Below are 20,384 nucleotides of genomic sequence, written 5' to 3' on the forward strand. Positions count from 1 at the left end.
AAAAGTAAAACTTTTAATATGAAACCTGTTGGTTATATAAGGAAATGTCTCCTACAAATTTTAATTCTGTGCACTCTCATGAAAACTTATGTAAGCACCTTAATGTAAGGTGACTTGAATAAAGCACATAAACAATTCAAAGATTTAGTTTTAATGTAAAGCACTTTCTTCAGTTTTCCCAGCCCTCAGGACAAAAAGCTAGGAGTCTAGAGTAGTGAAAATATAAATGTTATACACAAAAAGCACAATCAGTTCTCTATAAATAGAGTTCAGGGACTCAGAGATTTAGGCTAAAACCCCTGATTAGCTAAACAAATTCCTCAACTAAAATAACAAAAATAAGAAAAATGCAATTCTATACATTAGCCAATGGTTATTATTTATCGAACACAGAGCATTAGCTACAAATGAAACTGACTTAAAAACATTCTGATTATATAAGAAATGCAGTTCCTTTTAAGGCTAGCCAGTTAATCTTGACAATGGTTAGTTTTCGGACTAGCTAAAGCACATGATCATTCCGTATTTGGGTGTTAATATTTCTACAAATAAAACAGTCACAAAGATTATTCACGTTTCCTAAAGAAATTAACATTAAAAATAGTACTATGACAAAAAATAATCCGTTTGCTACCTAAACAGTTTCTTGACCAGCATATCTATTTGGCATCATTATTTGCTCAAAGTTTTAGGTAACACCCACATAAATGAAACCAACATAATAAAACATTACTGATATTTAAAAATATATTATTTTTCCTCTGAATTGTTTTCTTTAAATAACTTATGTTATCCACAGTTACAGCTAAAATAGCTGTGTTCAAACTTATGCTGCATATATGTTATGTACAAAATCAGATGCCAAAAACTTATTTCAGTTAGATAATTATATCCAACAGCTTGAACAACTATTATTTTAGAAATGGGCTTAACTACCTGAAGTCAAGAGCTCGTAATTTTTAATAACTGAAAATCACTCATATCTATAGATTTTCAATTACTCAAATGTTATAGGAATATTATAATGACCAGACACGTATACAGTGCTTCTATTATTACCTTGCCTTTTTTTTAAGAGTGAGAGAGAGGACGAGTTGGCAGGGGGCGGGGAGGGAGAGAGAGAATCTTAAACAGGCTCAACGCTCAGCACAGAGCCTGACGCAGGGCTCGATCTCACAACCCTGAGATCATGACCTGAGCTGAAATCAAGAGTCAGACGCTTAACTGACTATGCCACCCAGATGCCCCTATTATTACCTTGCTTTTGCATCAAAGCAACCCTACAGAATAGAGAAGGGAGGTATTGTTATTCTGATTTTATGGAAGAGGAAAGTAATGCTTTGAAAACCCGTAACTTATGGGTTAATAAATGATAAACTAGGCTCAGATGTAGGTTAAATGGTTCAACGTGCAATATTGTCTTCACTATCCTCAGCATTTAGAAAGCACGTCTAATGATTCTTTATATTGCATATGTCATTCATACAGATTGGCATGAACTCCTTAGGTTCAAGTTCTACAGAACTGAATTGTGGTCTCAATTTCAGATAGACACACAAGACTATAATTGTTCTGTGGCAGCTGATTACTATGTTTAGATGTTCTGGAAATTCATAAGAAAACTGTTCGGTAAGATATTATTTTCTTTGTATAAAGAAATAGTTACCATAAGTAAAGAGATGGTTTAAGGGAAAGAATGTAAGTGGTCAACAAAAATGGTGAGATCAAGTCAACTTTTATAGTTGATTTAACCACTGCACATTCCATCCTAGAGAGAAGAATATGCATTACTGAATTAGGTTCTATTGATCATACGACATGTTGAAGAATGAGACTAAATCTGACCTTGATTTGAGGAGCTAATATTGAAAATTTTAAGTACACAAATTTAATTTAAAAATGTGAATCTTATTACCAAAACACCTGTCTAACTTTGAATAAAAATGCTAAACAAGAAGAGCACCTTTATTTCTATAGCTATAAAATAAAATTCAGAGAAGGAAGGAAAGAAGAAGATACATATGAATAAAAAAATATGAATAAATTAGTATGGAAACTAAAAGTTATAGAAGAAAACTTAAGAGTGGAATTTTGTATTAAATTTCATATAAAATACCTAACTAAAATCCTAATCACTGATTCATAAAACTATGAATTAAGAAAAATTTATATAAAAATATGAATCAGAATTAGGTGACATTTCTTCATATGTTCAGTCAGAAATATGTGACTACCATCTCTGTGAATAGCAACAATGAAAGCAAACCTACAAAATATAGATACAAAATACAAAATACTAGCAGTCTGGAAGCAGATTTTTACCTCTTTTTGTGCAATGCCCATTCTATCCCTCCAGTGCATCAACACAAGATCTACTTTTTCTTTGGCAAATTTTTCAACTTCCTTAGCAGCTTTTCCAGCTAGTCTTTGCCACTCTGGAACTTTATTAAATTTTCCATACTGATCCTGTAAAATAACATTAAAATCCATTATAGTCTTGTTTGCAAATTCATTTTTAAAATCTAAGTAAAGCTGAGTCACACTATTTATTTTACATAAAATACATACTGGATGTTAGGGGCTCAGTGAAGAAACAAAGTGAAAATTTCTACAATAAATTATACTTTGTCCAAGAAATCTTAACTTTTCTGCTTAAGTTTCAAGATGATTCCTATGTGAGGGTGGCAAGATGTGAATGGGAGATGGGGTATACAAAGAAAAATAGAGTGAGGAAAGGAAAAGAACATATACAAGACATTATTATAATGGTGTATCTTGAAAGATGTTTAAGTATCAGAGATAGCCCAACCTTAATAATAAACATAGCTTTTATTAAAAAAAAAAAAAAAAGTCCTGAGTTAATTTTTTCACTACTGGCCCCTTTCACCATTTATCAATCACACATTATACACAAAATTATCACACTATACATTTGAAACTAAAAAAAAAGAAAAAAAAAATCCATTCCTGAATGTGCCAATAAGCGGAGTTAAGGGAAAAAAAATATACAAGGTTACTACTATTCATATTATTAGACTGAGGTGATGGTTTTACAACTCCATAAATATACTAAAAATTACTGACCTGTACACTTAAAACAGGTGAATTATATGGGATGTAAATTTTACCTCAATAAAGCTGTTATTAATAATACTTTTAGTATTATGAATAACACATATAGTAGTACTATACTTTTAGTACTACTATTCAATACAGTGAATTCTTGGTTTATTTCTAAAATTTTTAGTGTGTTTTACAAAGAGTATTCTTTTTAACCTGAAAAGACACTTAGGACAATCATTATTTACCATTGCTATTTTCACATTATCTCTAACATGCATCCGATCAGCATCCTTCTCAGGAACTGGATCTGAACTGTCCAAGTATGCCAGCAAGCCTGGCGGCTAAAAGCAAACAAACACAAAACATAAAATCCATTTTCAAAACAACCGCTCAAAGGAAAATTTAGCTTTCAAAACCCAAATAAATTAATACTATGATTTAAGCTACTGAGGTTAGCATTTATTATGTGACAACTCCTATGATAAGCATCTTTTAAATAAAAAACAAGCAAATAAACTAAAAAAAATCCTTTAACAGTATAAACTTACTCAATGAAATTTTATTGGGCAAGAAGACACAAATCTTCCCGGTCATTCAACTGACTTACCAAAATGCGTTTCAACAAGTTTGTCGCAGTTGCGTTATCAGCTGTCCAGAGTCCCACTAAATGTCTACTTAGCTGTCTGAAAAAAGCAGACGTTGAGAAAGGTTTGCTGCTTTATCTCAGCTAGAACAGAAAGGAATTTTTAAGAACAAAATATCATATAAGAAATAAGGCTACAGCAAAGAAATCATTCTGATGTTAAATATTTAAAGTTATAATGTGGAGAGGTGTATGAGATAGTAATTCAAAATATTGCTAACATTTTAGAATTTTCTCCAAATCAAAATGTTTCCTTGATAAACTCACTATTTTTCAATGGACTTGAACACGAAGAAGTAGGTTTTTACCTCATTTAAAGAGGGAAAACAAAACAATTAGACTTGATGATATGATTAGTTTACGTAACAAGTCCTGATACAGCGATCATACAGCATTCTGGCATTCTTTGGAATTCTGAACATGAGCAAAAGTCAGTAACTATGTTCTAATATAACCTATTTGGCAAGGTTAGATATAGATAATATTTTCAGTTTTGGAGTCTGGATAAAGACTTAAAGCACTTAAAGCAAATTATTCTACTCATGCCACTTTAGAGGTAAAAGCATATTTTGGTTCAGAGTGAAGAATCTAAGATCCATGTTGAATCTATGACTTAGTCATTTATTAATCTTAACCGTCATGATATGCTCCTCATGAGCAGAGAATATATTTTATTCACTGTTGACCCTTCTGTGCTTCAGTAGGGATTCAAATTGCCATTTGCTACAAGAATGGGTATGAAACCTATGAGAGAAATAACCAAAACTACAGACATACGTATTTATACAGGTTACATTCCCAGAAGAAAAAAGTTTAAAAACCCAAATTGTACTATGTTCTATCACGAAAAAAATGAACACTACTGAAACGGTTCATTTCTATGTCTAGTTGGAAATTAACTACTACTGAAGTAATTAATTACACTTATAATTTCCTTCACATGAATCAGGTAGGTATCATTTATCAGGGATTCCTAAAAAGGCTTTAAATAGGGATAAACGGGATAACTTTTTATAATGGCAATTTGTAAAAGATAAAGCAATGCAAATGAAAAGTGGTAATTTATATTATACATTGACAGCTTTTCAATACTGTAACTGATCACAGTAAGGAATGTAACTAATAAAAAGGAACACAACAAGCAAATATCTAACATGGGAATTTAACGGAGTAAGACATCAAATAGTCTCTATTTTAGTGAAAGATGGTATCTAGTATCACTTATAAGGCAGTATACCAAGGAAATAATCTTTCTTTTAGATCTTTTTGTCCTCTTAGGCAACATAAAAGACTACTTTTGTGGCTAACATTTATAAGTTGAGGGATGCAGACAGTCTCTTATAACAGTACAAACAGCAGAAAACTACTGGCAAGGCAGCATACTACAACATCCAGTAACTGGATGTAGGTGACAAAAAAAGGAAATTCATGGTATCATAACAAAGTAAAGTAAACCTAAGTCAGAAATTACTGCTATCATTTAAGAAGTCAAAAGAACATGATTAAAAATATTTATGATATTCTTTTTTTTTTTTTTTTAAACTAATGAGTCCTGAGTCATAGTATGCTAAGGATATCTGAAAGGTCACACATCAGGAATCACAAAGAAAAATTAAAAGGGATGGAATTCACAAGGCCTGGAATAAATGAATAGATTTATGTGCTTCCTTATATTTGATTATTATAAAAAAAGACAATTTACCAAAGGAGAAATTGTTTAACTGTAAGAGATTTAGGATACCTAAACCAGTTAGATATGGTTTTCTTTATTCTTAGAGTACCTAATTGACAAAAGATATTTAAAAATTGATATGATGGCCAGAAGGAAACACAAGGAGAAAAAGCCTGGGCATATCGTGCTAGTTCCATAAGCTTCTAGACACTCTTTCCCATGTTCCAGTCCCATGGCTATGGGTGTAGAAGCCATAATAGGAAAGTGAGGGGAAAAAGGCAAACAGATTTGTTGTCCGCCCTCCCACCCTCCAAGCTATCCAGGGGCAGGGGCAATGATCATCAGGACACATTCCTTCTATAGGAAAAGGAAAGGGAGAACTAGGTGAATCAAAAGAAAATGAAACACTTGTATAATCCAAACACTTAGTCTGTTTTATGTAATATCTGAATCCATTTTATAAGCAGCAAGTTAATTTATAGCAAATTAAATTTAACCTACCTATTTGTAAGCATCCTTTGATCTGAGCTTATTGTAAACATCGCAGTATGCAAGTGTCGAGGTAAGGCACCTTCACTTAGGGCAAGCTCCTGCATTTTTGTAGCAATTTCTTTGTCACCTTCCTTTGGAAAAAGGGTAAGATGATCCCTAAAGCAGCACTCCAGAACACACTATCCTAATTTTATAGAACTAATTTTACATCTTTAGGTAAAATAATTATGTAGTATACAATGTAATGAAAATTTGAAATGCAACTTAACTACCCAAAAATAACACAGGTGATACAAGTAATTTTAAAAATATTTGCCTGTGGAATGATTTAAATATTTGAAATGCAACTTAACTACCCAAAAATAACACAGGTGATACAAGTAATTTTAAAAATATTTGCCTGTGGAATGTTTTAAATGTTTACAGATACATTTATCTTCTGAATTATGCTTTGTTTAATTTAATATTAAAAAGAGATTCATTCTCGGAGTACATATCAGCCAATGAAAGGGAAAGGCGACTCAGGGACATCAGCAATTCCTACCGAAGGCATCTGCAAACCCTCCTTGCTTTTATTATTAACAATATATTCATTTTCATGGTGAACACAGTTCTTTACTTTTTTAAAAGAGTGATGTGATAAATTGGGATAGTTCTTTCTATCCTGATTTTATGTGCTTATATGGACTCACTTTGGCAACAGAGTTAAGACAGATAGGACTACTAATCAAAGGTAAACATAGAATTATAAATTATGTAAGCAATGGGATATTTACGACAGCCTAATGGAAAGCAAAAATACTCATGTTAGTGAAAAAAAAGGTACAAGTATATAGTAAAACTGATATGTAGTATGTATACAAATATTCACATAGTGTGAATATGTATATGTATCATTCTGACAGTAGTATCAATACAAATATATACACAGTAGGTACACATATATATAGTTTGTATAGGTACACATATAATTTGGAACTCTACAGTCTGAGAAAATTTACCAAAATGCTAATTGTAGTTATCTCTGGATGATAAAAATATAAATGATTCATTTTATTTGTTCCTTGAATTTTTTCTGTAAACACCAATGTTTCTTCAAAGACCATGTACTGCTTTCACAATCAGAAAAAATAATTTAAGATACTTGCCAGGATTTCAGTGTAAATAAAGAAGGTGTTCCTTAACAGACATCAGCTCTAGTCACTAGCTATGAGTCTGACATGTGTGGCTTATATTGAAGCCCAAAGTCCACATTTTGGTTATTCCTGGCCCTCCATGAATGGCAATATACTGGTGAATCAAGGTCAGGAAAATACACTTTTGTTTGGTCTCATGGTCCTAACTGTCCTTGGCTGCCAGCTCTGTGAGAGATACATTACTTTAGAAGCTAACACCCATTAGCTATAGGAAGAAAATTAGCCTCTAGCTGTAAATACACACTAAAAATGCAAAAAGAACTTTGAGGTGTAATGACTGTATATAATTTTTAAACATCTACTTAAGAGTATACTAATTCTGTGCATTTCATTTAGCCACATGTTATATTTACCCAATACATATTTACATATTATATTTATATCACTGCGTTTTTTGATACAAGGGGCACTCTTAACATTTTATCCAAATCACTACAAACAACAAAAAGAATTCAAAGCCATTTGGACTGATGTCATTGTGAACATCCCGTATTCAAGTTGATGTTTATAGCCTTGATTTTATTTTCTAAAAATCAGAGAGCTAAAGCAACTATCTTAGAGAAACAATATCCCATGTCTGACCAACGATATCATGTCCTGATCTCTAGAGCTTAATTACAAATGCACTTTAGCATGAGGAACTAATTTTTGCTACCATTCTTAATACCACTTTGCTATGAACTAACTTCATTAACAGATTTCTATGTAACCTCAGTACCTAATGATTTCAATACCATCAATACCATCATCCCCCACCCCCAAAAAGAGCAAGAGAGGAAGAATGCTAACTTTTCATTCTTTTAAAACAAACAAAATACAAATAATGTAGGAACCGAAAGATCTACTTGCCCTAAACCCACTTACCTCAGAACTTTAAACTCTTAGTTTAATATTGAGGATTGTTTCTGTAGTTTAAAACTAATTTCTCAATAATGACTCAAAATTACTTTTCTTACCCAGAAAAACTGCATGTTTCCCATAAAAGGCTGAAAGGTAATTTTGTCAGCATCAATTAAAATAGCCAATCAACATTCAAGTAGGCTTAAAATTTCAAAATTGTTCTCACCTCTATTATTGCCTTCATAACCAATCCAGCTCCCTTTATAATTGCCATGGAAGGATGCTTTAAAACAGGGAGAAAAGAATCACAGAATAAAAGAATTTGATTGCAACATAGTAGCTATTGCTTTTAAGGAGGATATACAATTTTATAAGCCATAAAATTAGTAAAGGATACATCTCAAAGTCAGTTCAGAGTTTGGTTAAAAATTTTGGGTACTCTTACAAGATAGCTTTAAGGGTAATTAAAACAGTAGCAGGAAACAGCTGGCACTTATTTGAATAATTATAGTTATCTGAATGATAAATATCAAGCAGTAATGATGTAAAAGAATACAAATTGACATTTACAAAACAACTGATATAAAATAACAAAAACAGAAGTATCATATAGAAACAGATCACATGTACATAATAAATACTATAGTATTATATGAAATAACAATGTTTTCAACTTTATGAACAGCCCTATTATTTGGGAATTTATAAAGAAAAGGGTACTATGGACCTCTGAAACAAATAATGCAATATATGTTAAGAAAAAAAAAAAAGAAGAAGATAGCAGGAGGGGAAGAATGAAGGGGGATTAATCGGAGGGGGAGACGAACCATGAGAGACGATGGACTCTGAAAAACAAACTGAGGGTTGCTGGAGTGGTGGGGGGTGGGAGGGATGGGGTAGCTGGGGGGGATGGACACTGGGGAGGGTATGTGCTATGGTGAGCACTGTGAATTGTGTAAAACTGATGAATCACAGACCTGTCCCTCTGAAACATAACACAGTATATGTTAAAAAAAAAAAAAAGAGAGAGAAGATAGTAGGAAGGGAAAAATGAAGGGGGGGAATCGGAGGGGGAGACGAACCATGAGAGACTATGGACTCTGAGGAAAAAACTGAGGGTTCTAGAGGGGAGGGTGGTGGGGGAATGGGTTAGTCTGGTGATGGGTATTAAAAAGGGCACATTCTGCATGAAGCACTGGGTGTTATATGCAAACAATGAATCATGGAACACTACATCAAAAACTAATGATGTAATGTATGGTGATTAACATAACAATAAAAAAATTTTAAAAAACAAAAAAAAGAAAAGGGTACTATGGGCCTGTTACAGAAAAAAATGAGTTTTTCACTACTTCTGAGAAAAGATGGGCAACGGGGTCAAAACAGTGGTCAAAAGCCATCAACAGAGCTCTACATGAAATACCAAGAAATCTGTGGAATTAAATATCCTTAATATGACAATGTACTAGGCTGTATTTATCAGCATCACTACAGAAGCACACATCCCTTATTTTAAAACCACACTGACCCAAAAAGTGGTTATCTGATAAGAAAGATACAAGCTCTCACCTGAAAGAGCTTAAAGAGGGTTCTTCCATTGGATGCTACCATCTCTAAGAGCATATCAAACTGCTGTCCTTCTGTTGTCTCACTATATGGAGCACAGAGGGCAAAAGTAAGGAAGTCCAAGAGTGAACTAATAACTAGGGCACCAGTCCCATGATCCTGAAACAAAGTAACATATTGCCTTAGTACTGAGAAATTCAAGTAAAACACAACAATAATGTGCTTCTGTTACCCTATATGTTAAAAGTAAACATTTAATTCCTTAACATGAAGCTTAAAGTTTGATTACTCTAAGGAGTACTTGTTTTACTAATGTGGTAAATCCATTGCTTACCATATCTCAAAAGAAAAATAATTAAAATTTGGTCAAATTTCAAGAAAATAACCAAGACTCCTCAAACACATATAACTAAGGTTAATATGTGTAGTATTTGCATAAAAAGCAATCTTTGGCAACATTTAAACAACTCTGACAATTTGTTCCTTTCAGATCTATAGATTACCCATCTCCAAAACTGTTACCAGTGACTAAGGAGCAAAGATTTGGCTTAATTTTTTTTTTTTTTTTTTAGAGCAGCTTATTTCATAATGACATTGAAGAAAAAAAAAAATCTAAAGTCTTTGCAACTTATTCTTCCCAGATGAGTGGATATAGTCCTAAAACAGAACATTTTCCTATTAGTGAGTGACCAAGCTGACCAAACTGTGTATGACCAATACTGACCAAAGTTGGGAGCTGCAATTAAAAAAAAAGAAAACCCCGCCAAACTGCACTTCTAGAATACCTTTCAATAATGTACGGTATCGGGTGCCTGGGTGGCTCAGTTGGTTAAGCGACTGCCTTCGGCTCAGGTCATGATCCTGGAGTCCCGGGATCGAGTCCCGCATCGGGCTCCCTGCTCGGCAGGGAGTCTGCCTCTCTCTCTGACCCTCCCCCCTCTCATGTGCTCTCTCTCATTCTCTCTCTCAAATAAATAAATAAAATCTTTAAAAAAAATAATAATAATAATGTACGGTATCTCTCATTAAGACAAATTTAATTATAACTCACCACATGGGAATTAAATTTTTCCAGTAAGTTTTCCAGAAACTTCTTTGAAGAGAGAAGAGAAGCTTTGTTCAGCTGTTCTTGTCTTAAGTCATAGTCATCATGCATGGGCTATTGATTAAAAACAGTGATAATTCATGAGCAGGCCCACATGTTGGCATCACACGAAAGTCATTTATAAAGAGTATTCATTAAATACTGAAAGAATTAAAAAACACAGCCTTTAAAGTTAAAGGCAGAAAGGAAACTCGTGATAAGACAAGCAGGCAAAGTGATGATTTCCCCCAGGGTCTGATGAGGCTTCATAGATACTGTGCCCAGGAAGTATCTGTAGAGAGTACTGTACAAGGTACTCTCTCAAAAGTCACAGGTCTCCTCCTTAAAAAGCAAATGACACCCATTTCCTCTCCCCCAATTTTATAATTTAAATTTGAAATAAAACTTAGCATTTATTTATTTTTTTAAACAGCATTTAAAAGCAGGTACTAAAATGCACAGCAAATACTTCTTTGTCTCTTCTGACTGATGGAATAAATGAGAATGGGAAAAAGATTCCAGCGTGAAGGTTAGGAGTAAAGATCCAACCCTAGGGCACCTGGGTGGCTCAGTTTGTTAAGCGACTGCCTTCGGCTCAGGTCATGATCCTGGAGTCCCGGGATCGAGTCCCGCATCGGGCTCCCTGCTCAGCGGGGGGTCTGCTTCTCCCTCTGACCCTCCCCCCTCTCATGTTCTCTCTATCTCAGTCTCTCTCTCAAATAAATAAATAAAATCTTAAAAAAAAAAAAAAAAAAAAAAGATCCAACCCTAACTTTGCTACTGACCATAGCCAACCTCAGGCAAGATTAAGTTGCTTTAACTCTTGAGTTTCACCTTCCTCAGCCATCCAAGTGAGATTAATAGTACTTAGCTCATAGGACTGTTATGAAGCGTAAATGAGATAATTCATGTAAAATATATAGCCAAAACCTAATAAATATGTAATGAGAACTCAATGTGTTTGTTTCACACTATGGCATTTTATTTTATGTTCTAGTTATCCCACTAATTCTTTTTCCGGCTCTTTCCTCACCAAGGAGTCTACTTCTTCCTCTCCCTCTGCCCCTCCCCCGACTGTGCTCGCTCTCTCTCTCTCTCAAATTATGTTGGGGAGCATGTGTTGGGGAGGGGCAGAGGGAGAGGGAGTCTCAATCAGACTCCATGGTCAGTGTGGAGCCAGACATGGGGCTCAATCTCATGACCCTGAGATCACAACCAGAGCAGAAACCAAAAGTCAGACGCTCAACCAACTGTGCCACTCAGGCACCCCTATCCCAGAATTCTTTTAATGGAATTATTAGTAGTAAAGATAGTAAAATTCACTTTTGAGTATAAATGCAAGGTTTTATACAAGTGATTACTTAGGTGTATTCTATACCTCTAAGTTTGCCTAAAACACTTTAGTTCCATATGCTATATACAACATTGAAGTAAATCCGGAAGTTCAAAGTTATACTGAAAAATTCATTGCTTCTCCTCCCATACAAGCTGTCACCAAGTTAGATCTTTACCCTCAGCTTTCAAATGTGCCTTCTTTACCTCAGCATCTTGTTTCTTACATATTTGGTCTACCTGTCTCTAACTTTACCTCTAATATAGTCTCTACAAAACATTTGTGAGTTTTTAGAAGTTCAAAGCTAATATTACGGCTCCCCTGATGAAAAACCTTTCAGTTGTTCCTTACTAAAGGATACAAATACAGCTTGTCTGATACAAAAGGCTTCTGATGACTGTCTCTGCATATATTTCTAGCTGTAACTCCTAATCCCACACACCTCCATACATGCTTTATGACCCAGCCATTTCAATTATTTGCTTCCTCCCCAACATACCTTTGTATATGCTATCCCCCTTTCCCAGGAAAGCCTTCTTATAGTGGGAAAATACCTGCCTGTGCTTTAAGATTCAGATCATTTATAATATCTAAAAGACTGGCCTCAAATCTTTTATCTACCCCTCACCACAAACCCAAAAAACTAAGTGCTGCTTTTTAGGGATCCCGTGGCCCCTACTACTTTAGATTGTACACATATGCCTACCTTACTAGACTGTCGGCAATTTCAAGGGAGGAATGAACTTTGTATTTCTAGTAGATAGCACAGTGCCTGGTTTACAGGATGTGCTAAACAAACGTTTATTTGAATAAATAAATTGCCAAGAGCGCAATTTAGGAAATACAGAAATACTGAATTTAATTGGTACAATGAAAATCTGGGTTTGTGAAAATTTAAAGCATCAATCAACTTAAGACAAACCAGTCTCCTTTTAAAAAACCACTACTTACACACATGAGGGCACAGAGCATATCAACAGCTGCATGGATTACTCCATTGTTGCTCCTCTTGAGTGCTTTTACTACCTTCACTCCTAGACGCTCCCGAAACCTGTGGAACAACAACAAAAAGCATATAATAGCAATATCACAGCATTATTATTAAAATGTAACATAATAAGTCCTCTTGAGTTTCTATTGCATTCAGCAAGTACATATTTTAAATTACACCTCTAGACTTATCGGTTCCCATAACAGTTTTTTTGAGGGGGAAGATTTTTTTAAAAATTAACTAAAACTAGAAGGGATGTGGGGGCACCTGGGTGGTGCAATCAGTTAAGCTTCCAAGTCTTGGTTCCGGCTCAGATCGTGATCTCAGGGTTGTGAGATGGGGCCCTACGTTGGGTTCTGCACTGAGCATGGAGACTTAAGACTCTCTTTCCCTCTGCCCCTCTCAAATAAATAAATCTTTTTTTTTTTTAAAGATTTTATTTATTTATTTGACAGAGAGAGAGAGAGAGAGAGCATAAGCAGGGAGAGAGAAGCAGGCTCTCTACTGAGCAGGGAGCGCTATGCGGGGGCTCGATCCCATCATGACCTGAGCCAAAGGCAGACCCTTAACCGACTGAGCCAACCAGGTGCCCCTGTTTTTTCTTTAAAAAAAAAAACACCTAAAGGGATTTAATTTCCTACTCAAAGTCATTAAAAAAAGAGTCAGTATGGGGTGCCTGAGTGGCCCAGTCAGTTAAGAATCTGCCTTCAGCTCCAGTCATGATCCCAGAATCCTGGGATAAAATCCCATGTCAGGCTCCCTGCTCAGCAGGGAGTCTACTTCTCCCTCTCCCTCTGCCCCTCCCCCCTCCCTCATGCTTGCTTGCTCACTCTCTCTCAAATAAATAAATAAAATCTTAAAAACAAACAAACAAGAGTCAGTATACTGCAGGTATGTATAGGACCAATATTCACACCCTTCAGTTCTACTCACCTTCATTTATTTATAAATAAAAACTACCATACCATCATCTGAAAGGTTTTAGACAGATTAGATAAACTGTTGATATCTGCTATTTTGAGTTGTTTGTATTCTCTAAAAGAAGTTCAAAGACAACTTACTTTGGAAGCTGAGTGAAGGCCAGAAAACCAGCTTTGGAAGCCACAAGCCTCCTCACAGCCTGGAACTGACTCTCAAGTTCTGCATTTGAAGCAACAACATCTCCCTCTTGGGACAATAATGCTGTTATGGCATTATTGATCAGTTTTTCTTTGTTTTCTGAGAAGAGACCCTAGGTAAAAGAAGAATGTTTCAGAAAGTTTCCATTCCAGAAGTTAATGACAATGAACAAACTGCAATACAATTTATCTTACATCCTGTGTTACTGCATGCAGAACTCCACTATATGAAATATTAGCGTTGAACCTGAATACAGCATCTGCAAAGTTGCCATCTGTAAGATGAAAAGGTTCAAAAAGATTTAGAGGTTTGCATCCCTAATTTTTAAATTATTAAGATGGATGGAAATGCAATCATACTTAAATCAGTACTTACTTGGAGGTGTGGCTAAAAATCTGAGATGAAGGCTCTCTACTTCCTCATCAACAGGCATGCTCAGTAACCCCCATCGCTGACCTTTATGAGTTGGTGTCATTTTTACACAAACATCTCTGTTACCAGAGGCTCTTACTCCATCCAGCAAACTTGCTAATAAGGAATCTCTAAGCAAGGTAAAAAATAAATAGGTTTTAGGATTGATAATTAAGGGAACAGGGATTTAAGAGAAAGCCTGGAGTTCTAATACTAGCTCTGTACTTTGCTGTCACATACCTTGTACAAATTACTCAAGCACTATAAATGTAACATTTTTGGTTTTTTCTTTAAGATTTTTTTAAACAGTTGTACTGAGGTATAACTTACAAATCAAAAATTCACCCAATTAAAATTACAGTTTAAGAATTCTTAGTAAATGTATATGACGTGGATGGAACTAGAGGGTATTATGCTAAGCAAAATAAGTCAATCAGAGAAAGATAAGTATCATATGATCTCATTGATATGAGGAATTTGAGAAACAAGACAAAAACAAGACAGGGGAAGGGAGGGGAAAAATGAAACAAGATGAAACCAGAGAGGGAGCCAAACCATAAGGGATTCTTAATCTCAGGAAACAAACTGAGGGTTGCTGGAGTGGAGGGTGATGGGAGGGACGGGGTGGTTGGGTGATGGACACTGGGGAGGGTATGTACTATGATGAGCGCTGTGAATTGTCTAAGACTGATGAATCACAGACCTGTGCCCTGAAACAAACACTACATTATATGTTAATTTAAAAATTAAAAAAAAAAGAATTCTTAGTAAATCTATACAGTTGTGCAATCATCCAGTTTTGGTATACTTCTATCACCCCCAAAAATTCCCTTGTGCCCATCTGCAAAAAACTCCCCAGTTTTTTCAAATAACTTCATCAAGAGAATGAAAAGGCAAGCCACAGTCTGCGAGAAAATATTTACAAAAGCCGTATCTGATAATGGACTGTTATCCAAAATATACACATAACTCTTAAAGGTCAAAAATAAGAAAAACAACTCAATTAAAAAGTGATCCAAAGTCCTTGACAGACACCTCACCAAAGAAGATACACAGACAGCAAATACACATATGCAAAGATACTCAACACATGTCATCAGGGAAATGCAAACTGAAACAACAAGAAGCCACCACATACCTTAGAATGACCAAAATCGAACACTAATTGTACCAAATGCTGGGGAGGATATGGAGCAACAGGAACCCTCATTCACTGCTGCTTGGAATACAAAATGGCACAGCCACTTTTGGAAGACAGTTGGCAGTTTCTGACAAAACTCAACATCCTCTTACCATATGATCCAGTGATCACACGACTTAGTATTTACACAAAGGATGAAAACTTACGTCCACACAAAATCTGCACACAGATGTTTACCGCAGCTTCATTCATAACTGCCCAAACTTGGAAGCAACCAAGAGGTCAAACGGATAAATAAACCATGGTTGTGTCTAGATAATGGAATATGACTAAGTGTTAAAAAGAAATGAGCTATCCAGCCAGGAAATGAAAGAAGCCAATCTGAAAAGGCTACATACTGTACAATTCCAACTATGATACTAAAGCAACTTTGGAGACAGTAAAAAGATGAGTGACTGTCAAGGTTTATGGAGGAAGGCGAGACGAAATCAGTGGAGCGGTATTATTACTGCTGGAGAGGATCCCTGGAGATTTTTAGGGCAGTGAAAATAGTCTGTATGATACTATAATGGTAGACAAATGCCATTATACATTTGTTCAAACTTACAGGTCCATCAATTGTAACAAATGTATCACTCTGGTAGGGGATGTTGGTCATGGGAGAGGCAGTTAGGAGGCAGGGCAGTGGAGTGTACAGGTATACCTTCTGCTCGATATTGCTATGAACCCAAAACTGCTCCAAAAAACAGTCTATTAAAAAATTCATATAAACAGAATCATATAATGTATAGCCTTATGTGGCTTGCTTATTTTATATATAGTGTATTTTTAAGGTTCAGTCCTTTTTATTGCTGAGGAGTATTTCACTGTACGGATAATCAATACTTTTGCCTATTCGTTCACCAGGTGATGTATGTATCAGTTGTTTCTAGTTTTGGCTATTATCAGTAACGGTATTATAAACATACACATACAAGTTTTTATGTGGGCATATGTTTTTATTTCTGTGGGGGTAGATACCTAGGAGTAAAACTGACATAGGGTCGTATGAGAACTATATGTTTAAGAAATTGCCAAACTATTTTTTAAAACACTTTATGATTTTACATCCTCACCAGCAATATATGAGAATCCACATGCTTGCCAACAATTGGCATTGCCAGTCTTTTTGATGTTACCCATTTTAGTGTACATGTAATGGTTTTACTTTTCCCTAATGAATCATGATCTTTTCATGTGTTTATTTACCATTCAAATACCTTCTCTGATGAGGTAGGTGTCTATTTGAATATTTTTGCCCATTTGTTATTATTTGTTTTTAGTATTGAGTTAAAAGGGTTCTTTATATATTCTAGAAACAAGTCTTTTATTAGCTATATGTTTTCCAAATATTTTCTGTCTGTGGCTTGTCTTTTCCTTTTCTTAATGGGGTCAAAGTTTTCGATTTGACAAAGTCTAATTAATCAGACTTTTATGAATTCTGTTTTTGGTATTATATCTAAGAAATCTTTTCCTAATCCAAAGTCACAAAGAAACTGCTTTACTTTCTGCAGATAGACTTTATTGGGAAAAATGGCATCTTTTCCCTAGGGATCAGGATTAAAAAATGTAATGTACATAAAGCACATGACAAACTGTAAATGTGAGATACCCTCTCTGATTAGAACATGTGCACTACTTTTTTTTTTTTTCCAGAAGTTCTCTTCCTTGAATTCAAGACAGGAAAAAAATATGACCTTTTGCTTAAAATGCCATTTTTGTTGAACTTAGATCAAAAGCTTTCCGAGGTAAGAAACAGTTACTGGTCATACTCCAGGAAGTGACAATACTTCAATAAGGCTGTATTGTAGACAGTGGCAAAATGTACCAGAACTGTTTCAACTATCTTTTAAAAACAGATTCAGTCTCAATCTATTTACAACAGCATAAAAGAAGTTCCTGGAATGTAAAAACTGCCAAACCCATGACAATGGCTTAGTATGTGAAGGGAGATATAGTCATTCACAGTATAACAGCACTCTAAGTGGTTTACCTTACAGAAGGAGTTTATGAGCTATAGCATCTCACAGGTTTTCACAGCAACAGCCAACTCACAGTAATACAAAAAAAATCAGGCACATTCCACTGGAAAATTATTAACTAGCCTACTGATGCTAACTTAAAAAAATCTAACTTCAAGTATATTTAAAGTAACTTGCTGCTGTTATCCAAACAATTTAACAATCAAAGTGAAAGATGCTATTTCAAAAACCTTAAAAGCATAAGTTACAGAAATACATTTTATTTTGATCATTGCATTTAAAATCAAATCATTTTTATTCTCTTTAGAAATTTGAAAACTGAATGGTCATTTTCAATATGCAACAAAATAATGTTGTCTTTTCCTAAGTTATATGATTTCAAAGCTCTAGATTATAAATCTTTGTTTTTCCTCACTGATGGAGGACTTTGCCTTGCATATACTAGGATCTCAAAATACCTTTCTGTTGAAGAATATTTCCGTATTTGCCCTTTTATAAATTCAATGGTAAAAAGTTGAGGATTTTCTGAGTCACAAACCAACGCAAATACCTAATGAAAACAAAAACCAAGTTCAACAAAAGAGGTTTAGTTTTATGGCATTTCCTTAGAAGTACTACATATCATCATTTTAGCTTAAAAAAGTCAATATTTAAAAACTGTTTACAATATCAGAATTTAAGAGCTGCTTAGAAGTTTCATTCAAATGTTCATAACTGTTGAATAAAAAGTTCCATTCATTGTATACTTTGAAAATAAATTTTGTAATATTCATTGTTCTAAGTACAACAAATACAATAATGTGAAGAATTAAGTATATTCTCCTTATTTTCCATTCTTTAAGCATTAAAAATGTTAAAATAGAAAGTTATTCTAATTTATCAATAGGAAGAAATCTCATTTAGGCTAATAATGTTACACTTACTTCTCCTAAAGGCTTCAAAGTTGCAATATTATAGGTTGCGGGATCACGTTCTACTAAACATGTTTCTGTAAGTGCTAGAACTCGTTTTATGGGTTCCTTCAAACAAAATTGAGACACATTAATAAGTCATGGAAGAAAAATGTCAAAATCAGATGAACAAATTTTTATTTTTAACACAGGATCTTACCGAATGTCGAGGTGATATTTTTTGGACTATAAACTCTGCTAAAGATGTGATGGATTCATCAGTGCTGTATTTTCCAAAGCGAAGATTCAAATATTGCTCAAATTCTAAAGGTTCTTTTCTGATGCGCAATGAAATACCTATGTAGTTGCCAGCATGATCTATTGCACTTTTGATTATTTCTTCTCTTTGCTCTGATGCAAATAAATGCTGCACAAATTTTGAAATTTAAAGTCAGGGTTGAAACAACTAAAATGTGACCATTTTGAATCAACTCACAGGAAAGAGACTGAAGTAGCAATTCTAAAGAAAAACAATGGTAGTTGATCATATCAAAGGTAAATAAGCAGTGTGTTGTGGGTTTTTTTTTTTTAAGATTTTATCTAACTATCTATCTATCTATCTAATCTATCAGAGAGAGAGAAAGAGAGAGCACAAGCAGGAGTGGCAGGCAGAGGGAGAGGGAGAAGCAGGCTCTCCACTGAGCAGGGAGCCTGATGCAGGGCTCAATCCCAGGACCCCGGGATCATGACCTGAGCCGAAGGCAGACGCAGACGCTTAACCCACTGAGCCACCCAGGTGCCCTGCAGTGTGTTGTCTGAACCACTATTACACTAAGTTAAAAATCACAAAGTCTGGGATATAGAGCCTTGCAAATAACTCATTGAATGGAAATTATCGCATAACTTCTCAGAGCCTGATTCCTGTCACCATGTAGAAAACAGCATGCTGGAGCTTCCAGAAGGGGTCCCAGGGACCCCAGCCAAGTCCAGTGGGGGTAGTGGGTACTATGTGGGCAGGATTACCATCTTCAACAAAAGTAGCTCTGATTTAATGTTTTTAATAATAGTGGGTTTTCTTGCACGATTACCTTGAAGAATGCTTAAATGTTTACAAGCCATTGGCCAATGGACATTACAAATCAACCTCCAGGAGTGTTATTTACAAAGGTAAAGATAAGGTATTGCTACTTGCTTTTGACACCTGGGCCAGAAACACTAATGTGCTGCAAAGAACAAGGCAGGAGAGTGCCACGCAATAAAGAATCGTCCTGTCCATATTCTAATAGCTCCCCTGCTGAGAAACACTGGTTGAGATCATGTTTTAAAACCTGATTTTAGGGGCGCCTAGGTGGCTCAGTCATTAAGCGTCTTCCTTTGACTCAGGTCATGATCCCAGGGTCCTGGGCAAAGAGTGAAAGATGGAAAAAAGCCTGTAACTCTGAGGAGATAACATATTTTGTAAATCAAATAGTTTAGCACCCCTATCCCATTATCATTCCTTTTATTTCCCTTCTGCTACCCTCTAGCCTCTTGTGTATCTAAAAGTTCCAGGCTTGGCCTGGCTCTGCTACCCAGAGAAGGATAATTTATCTACACAACACTAAATCTTGGGAGTAGTTGTTCCCAGGCCACTAAGATAGCTACAGAAATTAAAATTCTCAAGAGGAAAGAATCTTGAGAGTAAGCTAAACTGAGCCTTTCCTTGTGGAAACTCTACTGCTCATCTTTGAGATGCGAGGTTTAATTAAGGAAGGCAAATGTTTCTTATAAAAAAAGATGGTCATCATCTATATAGCTCAGCTTCAATTACCAATTAACAAATAGGGTCTGAGCATCTTAAGTGGCTTCTACTGTACCACACAATTCACATATAATTCAGAATTTCAAGACAAGAACATGTAATGAAGTTTCAATGAACACTC

General features: G+C 35.1%; 1 protein-coding gene across 3 annotated transcripts in view; it reads right to left on the bottom strand.

Moving 5' to 3' along the window:
- Positions 1 to 20,384, bottom strand: part of DNAJC13 (DnaJ heat shock protein family (Hsp40) member C13) — a 123,951-nt gene that overhangs the window by 65,543 nt on the left and 38,024 nt on the right. For all 3 annotated transcript variants that reach the window (XM_064587774.1, XM_045903786.3, XM_045903785.3), the window contains 14 exons: positions 18,683 to 18,889; positions 18,496 to 18,591; positions 18,031 to 18,122; positions 14,375 to 14,541; positions 14,194 to 14,273; positions 13,942 to 14,111; positions 12,841 to 12,940; positions 10,524 to 10,631; positions 9,476 to 9,631; positions 8,133 to 8,189; positions 5,880 to 6,001; positions 3,671 to 3,746; positions 3,309 to 3,404; positions 2,323 to 2,466 (listed from right to left, as the gene is read on the bottom strand). In XM_064587774.1, coding sequence (XP_064443844.1) covers positions 2,323 to 2,466; positions 3,309 to 3,404; positions 3,671 to 3,746; positions 5,880 to 6,001; positions 8,133 to 8,189; positions 9,476 to 9,631; positions 10,524 to 10,631; positions 12,841 to 12,940; positions 13,942 to 14,111; positions 14,194 to 14,273; positions 14,375 to 14,541; positions 18,031 to 18,122; positions 18,496 to 18,591; positions 18,683 to 18,889 — 1,671 coding nt within the window. The remainder of the gene's footprint in view (positions 1 to 2,322; positions 2,467 to 3,308; positions 3,405 to 3,670; positions 3,747 to 5,879; positions 6,002 to 8,132; positions 8,190 to 9,475; positions 9,632 to 10,523; positions 10,632 to 12,840; positions 12,941 to 13,941; positions 14,112 to 14,193; positions 14,274 to 14,374; positions 14,542 to 18,030; positions 18,123 to 18,495; positions 18,592 to 18,682; positions 18,890 to 20,384) is intronic.

This window comes from Mirounga angustirostris, unplaced genomic scaffold (genome assembly GCF_029215605.1).
Source record: "Mirounga angustirostris isolate CCGP_5_RB_7025 unplaced genomic scaffold, mMirAng1.0.hap1 SCAF_1, whole genome shotgun sequence".
NCBI classification, from domain to species: Eukaryota; Metazoa; Chordata; class Mammalia; order Carnivora; family Phocidae; genus Mirounga; species Mirounga angustirostris.